This window comes from Orbicella faveolata, unplaced genomic scaffold, assembly GCF_042242905.1.
Source record: "Orbicella faveolata isolate gen_17 unplaced genomic scaffold, um_ofav_v1 contig_48, whole genome shotgun sequence".
Taxonomy (NCBI): domain Eukaryota; kingdom Metazoa; phylum Cnidaria; class Anthozoa; order Scleractinia; family Merulinidae; genus Orbicella; species Orbicella faveolata.
In genome coordinates this window covers 5550001-5559382 of record NW_028301578.1, presented here as the reverse complement: position 1 = coordinate 5559382, position 9382 = coordinate 5550001, and the positions used below count along the sequence as shown (strand labels likewise).

Sequence of the window (9382 nt, the reverse complement as noted above, 5' to 3'; positions counted from 1 at the left end):
ACTTGAGGTACTCTAGGAAGTACAGCCCCTGACGAACATGGTCTTCTTTTAATTTCTGAAGCTTTTCAAACAAGGCATTCCCACACATATTAAATTTTACATCCAACCAACCCTCTCTCTTTTTGTCATTTTCTCCTATGCCCCCCTCTAATTTTCCAACCCCTCCCCCACCCCCCCGCTCCCTCCAGATAATCATTGCAAAGTCCCTTACGAGATTTTACTGCACAGTACAGGATACAGGATGCAGTATGGTATTTTCTTTTCTAGAAGTAGTTCATTCAGACCTTTATTCTGGCGAAGTTTAAAGATTTCCTTTTTTTTTTTTTTTCATTTTTCACACCTTTCGGCGAAACGATTGCTCTCAAATAATGAGACAAAACAGACATCAATCAGGAGACCCAAATAAATCGCAAGTGTCATTTTGCAAAACCTTGGACCACGATTAGTCTAAACACTTCACAACAATTCACATGATCTTAAATCTTTGATCGGCGGTGAAGCATTCAAAGTAAACCATAATATATCAGCTGATAAAGCAGCCGTGCGTATGACATGCACGCGTCATGTGCGAGTATTAACTTGTGTTTACAATTCTCGTAAGTTCAAACCTGAGATAAATATTGCGTTTCAAAAGTATGTATAGGTCTTTTGGCGGATTGTGGGCGTCCTATGGTTACAGGCGGTCAAGAGTTTTCTTAGAGGTGCAAAATTGACTTTTTCCCTGCTTCCAAGAATTTCATTTTTCATCTACTGCCACCAAATCTAGCGGAAGCCTCAGACGGTAAGCCACTCTTCTCGGTTTGTTCTTTTTTTTTTTACTTTTTCATCTCAGAACTTACATCTGCCGAGAGTTTTGCACGCTAATAACGTTGCTTTGTTAAAGAATCCTGATTATAGGTATTTGTTTTGAACAAGTGTCTAAAACCGATGAATCCAAGCAAATTGTTAACTCGAGGGGAACTCAAGGGGAAATCAACTATTTTAGCTCTTTAATTTAGGTTACCGGTGTTTCAGCCGATTGAAGGATTATTTATGTACTGACTAAAAAGATAGAGCAGCATAGCTCATTGTAATGGGTGTATACTTCTTTGTGTGATATGAGACATGCCGCTTCCTCTCTCTCAGATTTCTTACTCCTACACTCTCGCCCCCACCCCCCCCCCCAAAAGCCGATTGTTCAGTTAATAGCGTCGCGCACAGTTTCTAAAGATGATCCCCCACATGACAGACAAGAATTATAGTCCCGTAGAAGGTTTTGTATGAGCGCGTTGTCTCCTAGACCAGAAAATCAGGCAAAAAAGAAGGGCATATTGGTGGTCTAGGTTTTTGATTAGCTTAAGGTATCAGTAAGGGGAAAATTTGCCATTTTGCATAATTTTACTTTTTTAAGCGGTTGGATAAATCTTCAAGTAATCTTTAAGATAAAAAAAGCTCCACGAAAAAATCTTATATCTGCCGGTGGTTATTGCGCGAGAAAGATTGTTTTGCATATTAATTACTTAATTGAGAGTTGACAAGTTCTGTCAAATGAATTAATTATCGAGGCAAGAAGCCACATGCCATCAAGATCATGCTGAGTTGACACGCGATTCGCGCGCCATAATCAGTGCCGGGTGTCTTCGAAGAAGACAGAGCGATCTTGCCCGTTTTCATCGGCTAAAGGAAGGCCAAAGAAGGCGAAAAACACTTTCAACAAAGAGTGGGCCGCTAAATTAGCGGAAAGCGGCAAAGGGTTCGTTTTACAATCAAGAAAAATTGCTGAATGAATTCGACAACGATCGCGATCACAAAGCCAGCGAGCAGGCCGAAATGAGCGCAAGCCGCGCTAAAATACTGTTGCAAGAAACTGTCGAAGCAGAGGAGATTGACGAAGAGAAGTGGACGAGACTGAAAGGCAGATTGATTGTACAAAACTAGAATCAGCAGTGCAACATTTTTTTTTTCTTACCCAGCTATTGTCATTTCTTCCAGTATCTTTGCCTTTGCATCAACATCAGTCGATGTAGTCCCATTTACGACGTTCTCTCCAGCTTTTCCCTTTGAGCGCTTGCATTTTCTCGGGGACCTTCTGCGGGCCTTCGGCATGTTAACAGTGACATGGTCATAATTTTGAAGATTAGTCAACCGATACGTAAAATTTCGAACACTAATATAGTAAATCAAAAGATAATTTCACGTTTACTAAATTTGGAATTCTGACTTCACAAATGAAAAAGCGGTTTATTCACTGGGAAATTTGTACCTGTTCCATGTTAACTGTCACAGTCCTATTGTTATACAGAAAGTTGATTCCCCTGCGGTGTCTCCCTTGGTGTGATAATCTCATAACACTTGGATGCCGCCGAATTTTATTTTTTCTCTGTTTCTCGAAAGTAAAAAATAGGCGAGTTGTACGTGCATTTCGAGTTCCAGGTCGGCAGCCCCTGGACCAAATTGGCTGAAATTCGTAGAGAATGTTGTCAGAGCGATCGCCGACAAAACCGTGTCTGCGAATTCTGATTACTCTTTTCATTAAAAAGTTATGCCTTTTTTTCTCGGGCAGTCCTATTTTTTTCCCTTTTCTAACTTTATCCTCTTGTAAAATAATGACAAACGCATGTGCCAAAAATCTGAGACACGGTTTTTGAGGTCAATGTGTGAAGAAACGGACGCGATGTTAATCGTTTTCTCCGACTTAAATTGAGCGGGCGTATACCTTGATTTATGGGTTCGTGAAGCTTTGTAAATATATTCACATTTTCGAAACACGGTAAATTTCTACCGTTTTAAACAGGTCGGGTCATAATCTGTAGTTATTAAGCTTCCAGTAAATATACGGTTTATATGGGTTTTTGTTAAAGCCACGAACGCTAGAGCGGACCGCGCCCGGATGGTCAAATGGGTTGTACTGATACCTTAAATAATGTTAGAAAGCAAACACCGCTGCTGTGAGTAGTGTAAAACAGATTCAAGGTGTCCAGAAAAGAGCCTAAATGTTACAAATTGCACGAGGATCTTCAAACACCGCGGTGACTAGCCGGACAGATCCCAAAACCTTCATGAATTGGAAGTCGAGAACTGTTAGCGAGCGGTTGCGACTAGCCGATCAGAATACTTCATAGGTAAACGTGTTACGAAGAACCTTATCTGCTGTTTATACTGGTCTTGAAGACAAGACTTGAGTAGTTGACTTATTGCCAGAAATTCCCAACCTTGACAACCCGAGCCGTCCGCTCAAACGAATATGATATAAGGAGGACCTAAGTATTATGTCTATTATCCCTGAGACAATTCCAAATTCACAGGAGAATTAGGTATACTGTGCAATTTGGAGGATCTAAACTTTAACAGAGCTATATTCATCCGACCACATAAACAAATCTTTGACAGTGAGTAGACCTCAACTGCTTATATTTCATAAATATGGTTGGCACGATAAATATAACATAAATAGCGCGGGCTAAGACTGTTCTTTATTTACGAAGACAGAGCGGGCCATCCCCCCCCCCCCCCCCCTTCCCCCTCCTGCAGTTCCATCACGGCAAGGCAACGAATCGGATCTACGGTATTGACTCGAGATACTAAGTTTTGGAGGTCAAAACAAACAACAAAATTCCGCTGTGCGCGTGATACGCTCGCAAGATGTCGATAGCCTCTGCGGTTTCCTGTTGTCCTAAGGTCAATCCTATGATCAATTTTGCATGCAGATCAACAACAACTCCATAAGTATAAATACGCAAACATATAGATTCTACGTTTACAAATTGTATCCGTAGTCGACCGTTCAAAACTTGAGGATTTGTATTTTTTTTCCCGAAAAATAGCCGCTGAAAGTTTGAATTTTAGGTAACCTGAGCAGAACACAAGACAGATATTGATCGAAAATAGTTTTTTGGGGGGATTTTTCACCTCTAAATGCGTGACAAGGAATGGCGTGTTTGACCTTTGTGCCACGTTTGTCTGGCGCCCTAAAATAGCCCAAAAATTATATTTCACCCATTTGGAGAAGAAACCCTGTTCATTCTCTGGTTTAACTTTATGTAAGTCCATGTCATGTACCAAGGTTTTATTTCACCTTCTCAATTCTTTCATTCTTTGTCCGCAGTAATAAGTTAAATTTTGAAGAAAAACAAAAATCGTCCAAATGTAGGCTTTTGTACATTATGCTAGCATTTTTTCGATCATTTTAGTGAGGCACATAAAGCATTTTTAAAGCATTATTCAAGCATTTTAGTGGCATTTTCCCGGATTTTTTTTTCCCACAAAAAATAGAAATGATTTTTTTTTTACGGGAAAATGAAGACTTAACTTGAAATTCACAATGATCGACATGAACAAGGCTTAGAAGATTACATTGAAACATCACTGAGTACTACTTTTTAGGGATAGACTACTACTTAGCCTCTTCACTAAGGTATCACTGATTGGGGACAAAGGATTAACAGGACAAAAGATCATTTAGAGGATTATCCTTTGGTATATTAAAACTATTAAAAAGTCTTTTTTTTCCCCTTTTCATCTGCAGAATTTACCTCTGCTGACAGTTTTGCACAGTAATAGCGTTGTTGGGTTGCTTTGTTGGAGAAGAGGACGTTAGTAACTATATCGTTATATAATATCCTGATGATAGGTATGTGGTTTAAACAAGTATCTTAAGCCGATGAATTGAAGCAAATTGTTAACTTAAGAGTGCATCAATAACTATTGTTTCAGCCAATTTACTGACTGAAAGATAGAGTCGCATAGCCCATTTCAACAGCTGCAATCTCCGACAAAAGTCTTGCCACACCTTCTCACTTTTGTAATGTCTGTCAGGAAAATTTATCAGTTCGCCCCCTTCCCCCCAATTCAATGCTGTTTATCGTGATGAAGTCGTCATTGCCCGCTTACAACATTGTCGGGGTGGGGAAGGGGGGTCCCTATTCTAATGATGTCATTAGGTATTGTCCCCAAAATACCTTGCTAACGCATTTTCGTGCTATCTGATCCAGGTGTGCCAAGGACTTTTGTCCTTGGCACACCTGGTACACCTGTCCTTGTTAATAATTTTAGATTTTAGTTTCTAGGTATATATTTTATGGCAGGTCCACACCAGCCCTCTGGGTTGCCAGACGCAGACCTGCCTCATCAAAAATATATGTATGTATGTATGTATGCATGCATGCATGCATGCATGTATGTATGTATGTATGTATGTATGTATGTATGTATGTATGTATGTATGTATGTGGATTGAGCATACTTCCACGGGTAATATGAGACATTCCGCTTTCTCTCTCTCTAAGATTCTCTCTCCCCTCCCCCCCCCCCCCACACCAACACCAAAGCTGATTGTACATTAATTGCCATAGATATTGCAAAGTGTTTTTAACTGTCCAAAATAGATAAGCGAAACTTAAAAAATTAACTAAGCACTCATAGCGCTCAATTATACCCTTTATTATATTGTGCTTAAGTCAGGATTAATTGGTCAAGTGATCTTCAAAACAATTCACATTGATCGTGAATTTTGGACCGGCGCTCCAACAGTGATATTGAGGAAAATAATATGACTTCGAGTTATTTTTCGACGCAAGTACTTTGAATTAAATAATAATAATAATAATAATAATAATAATAATAATAATAATAACAACAACAACAATAATAATAATAATAAAATTTCGAGCGTTTGCTGTAGCTAGCAAAAAAAAAAAGACTCCACGGTTTAGTCCTTTTTTAATGTAGTCCACTTAGGTGCTCCATTGACTAGGGGAGCGGTTTGTCCATCATCTGCTCAAGTAAATTAAGGCAAGGGCCTCCAGTTATTCACCCGGAAAGTTAGGGGGTAGTGTATCTTTTGAAGCTTTAGTTGTAGCAGCATGAAACTTTGCCAGGTCAAAAGGTTGACAGTTTGTGTCAATTTGGAATGTCGAAAATATGCAAATTAGGTCACGTGGTCTCTTCAAGCCAAATAATCTCTTTTGTTAAATGGGAACACTTTTCTTATGTCCTTAAACTTTGATGTTAGTTTCATGAGTTTAGGGTCATTAGATACATCGTTTCTGCGCTTGGAAAAGTTAAGATACGTAAATAGGAACTTTTAAAAAGACAAATCACTTTTATTGGGGGACTGGGTACTAGTAGAAAAAATCGTTTATTTCCAGAAATAATGAACTATTCAACAATTGCCAAGCACAGTTCCTTTGCTGTTGTCATTAGGACTTATCCCGTACCAGTTCTGTTGAAGCCCTCTTTTTGCAAACTGTTCCCATTTTTGCTTAAAGATTTTCCACGTTTTTTTGGCCGTATCAAGTCACGTGACCTAATTTGCATAAGTTTGACAAGTCAAAAATAATCACTTTAGAAGATGTATTTGTCTCCCAAAAGTTTATGTTGTTATGAACCAAGCCTCAGAACGTAGACCACCCCCTAACTGTTTTGGGGAAAATAATTGCTGACCCATGCCTTAATTTTCCTGAGTGTAATATATCACCTGGGGAAATTCAGCTGTACGCGTGATACGCACGCGTGATGATCGAGTATTAGCTTGCTCCTAAGCTCAATCCTGTGATCAAATTTTCTTGCCAAAACCGTGTATAATTTCTTGGCGGGTTTATGCTAAAAGCAAGTTAATGATGAGACTATTCAAAAATAGACAGGACACCATAAGATAGTGAATGAAAAAAAAAAAAAAAAAGAAAAAAGAAAAAAAAGAAAAAAAAAAGAAAAAGAAACGCATGTCAGTTGATTGTCAGTGTCACGAGTTTAATAGCAAGGATTCATGAAACCACGTTTAAGGACGTGGAAATTTTACTTGCTAGACCAGTTTACATTGGAAACAAGTCACCTTACCTCACCCGATTGAGTCCCTCGCATAGTCATACGGCTTTAGCATATGGTTGTTTTTATTTTGGTTTCTGAATTTTTTGGTAAAAATTTTTTCGTTTTATTTTTGGATTCGTTCGGAATTTCTGAGCAACATCTGATACTTTCAAGAATTTTGAAAGGGTTTCTCAGAAGGTTTTTGTTCGGCTTTCAGGCGTTCATTACCGCTCTTGTGAACTTTACATGTAGCATTTATTTACTTGATGTGTGTGAAAATCATCATGATCTCAAACACTGCAGGCGAGCAATACGCAAACTGTACGTCAATACACCGGCCCAACTGTGTGCCATAAAAAAATGCTCGTATGTGTGCTTGAAATGCTTATAAATTACAGGAAATCTCATTCGATCCTTGTACTGAGGCAAATGTGCTTGAAAGCAGACCAGGAGATTGGATTCATAACTTTTCGTACGATATCCCGGCGACGAGCATGAGCGAGTCACCGCACTTTGTTTGGTTTCTTGTGAATTGAAAATGCGGGTGAGCTCCTCATCCCCTCTTCTTTAAATAGTTTTTTGCCTATTGCCAAGAGCTAACTCGACATTTGAGTTATCGAATATTGGATGGAGGCTTGGAAGTCAAAACAAAAACACCATGAAGCGCCACGCCGATTCCTAAATTAATTGGTAACTCAACTATAATTGCACGATGAAAGAAAAAAAAAATGATATTCTTCTGGAATTCGTTGCCTAGCAAATTTTTCCTTGATGTTAGTTTACTCAATCTCAACAACGTGAATGACCACTAAGTGTCTCTTGCAATGTAGAGCGGTCTGGCAGCTCTATTTCCCGTTCCTTTGTGCATTTTAATAACAATAGTTAGTCTTTTTGAAACGACAGTAGAACTCAATTCCTAAGTTTACTTCGTTCAAATTGTTTCGCTGCATTGATCCAACTTCGCACTCACTGCACTCAATCGATGTAAATCAACCGAACAATTAATATTTATCGGTTATTATACCGAAGAACTTGTAATGCAGTGAACCTCGATCAATTTTAGAGACTTCATTTGAACCTTCACATAAGGGAAGCGAAGTACTAACACGAATGTACCGATTAACTAAAGGGCGGATTACACAGGTATCCCAAGCTCCTTGGGAGCCGTGAACATGCGTAACAGGGTAAATATAGGAGTTTGTATGGGAATGTAACGGTCGTATGTAAAAAGTTCGAAATATAGACTCATCCGTGTGTTACTTTTGTTTCCGTGCCGTTTTGGGGCCGTTTTAACGCGATTCCAGCGAGTTTCAGTTTCATCGTTTTCTCCTCTACATACATTGTACCACTTGTGACGTCATCAATTTATATGTCACCAGATATTCTTGATAAGCAGATAATAGGATAGATCTATCCGCACAACAGTCATTTTTGGATATCGACGACATTCTGACGTAGCTAATTGAAATACGTTATCAGTTTTGGCGCAAAAATGGTGGTAAAATGGCCCATTATACCTATAATTGATCAAGGTCCCATTTCTAGGCTTTGCCCATAATTAACACCCAACTTTTTACGCCAGTCAGAAAGAATATGCAACGCTAAAAGTAGCGAGAGTAAAAGGGTCGAGAAAAGGAAAAGGGAAGGGGCAAGAAAAAAAAATTGAGAACGGGTAATCACACAAATTAAAGAAATCCAAATTTTGGCTTATGCTCATGCACCGAATTGACACAATTCTGCACCTAATGTTCGGGAAATCTATCTTTTTTGGTAAAAAAAAAAAAAAAAAAAAATTGCTTTTTTAGCGAAACTTAGGCCCAGTTAGCGTCATGACAGCCAAGAAAACTGATTAAACGGTTAAAAACGATATTTTGTTTGGTGAAAATTTGGCAGTCAAAGGGTTAAAGAAATTGGTTTGGGTTTTGAGAAGTTATTTTGGTTTTTGAAATTAACTTGTGTTCTGTTAAATTGTTTTGTATTTTATTTTTGGAAGCTGAATGGTGTTTTGGTAAATGTTTTTTTTTTTGTTTGTTTGTTTGTGATACGCCCCGCAACTCTCGTTTCGATTTTTTCACCTTAAAAAAATTGTTTCCATGTACTGTATTTTGTTAGTTTTCACGATATTGTTCCGAGGCCTGTTAGTATTCCATTAGTCCTGTGTCAATTCAATCTCCCAAGGGTTCGTTCTGGTTTTTTACACAGTCTCGTTGGTAACAAAGGTAGCCCAAGCTCGGTATGTGAGCGTTATAATACCGAAATACAGTGCAACAGTTCAACCCTAATTTTAAATTGTACGGAGCGTAGTTAATAATTAGTCATGACCTTACTTTTAAGATATTGCATGGAAAATACTTTTGTCGAGGTATTTTACATCCAGTCTCTTACAACGAAGGTCATGATTCATTATAAACTACGTTCCGTATAATATAAAATTATGGTTAAACTCTCGCACTGTATGTCGATATTATGACGCTCACATACTGAGCCTGAGCTACTTGTGATAGTAGCCGGCCACAGTATCAATGCCTCAGTTTGGACAGGAAATGTCAGTTGATTGTGATTAATAACGCTCATAAGTTATCTTGAATTTGTAGATGGA

At 38.6% G+C, this 9382-nt stretch overlaps 1 protein-coding gene across 3 annotated transcripts in view; it reads left to right on the top strand.

Annotated features, from left to right (window-relative positions):
- The first annotated feature begins 579 nt into the window (after positions 1-579).
- Positions 580-9382, top strand: part of LOC149096137 (uncharacterized) — a 12136-nt gene continuing 3333 nt past the window's right edge. Inside the window, exons 1-3 of one of the 3 annotated variants that reach the window (XM_089281545.1) lie at positions 580-781; positions 4505-4609; positions 9378-9382. The exon at positions 9378-9382 is cut by the window's right edge and continues 115 nt beyond it. In XM_089281545.1, the coding sequence (XP_089137671.1) occupies positions 9378-9382 (5 nt within the window). In that variant the 5' untranslated portion in view covers positions 580-781; positions 4505-4609. Of the gene's footprint in view, positions 799-4504; positions 4610-9377 lie in introns of all 3 variants that reach the window. The other 2 variants (XM_089281548.1, XM_089281547.1) reach the window with 2 other exon arrangements.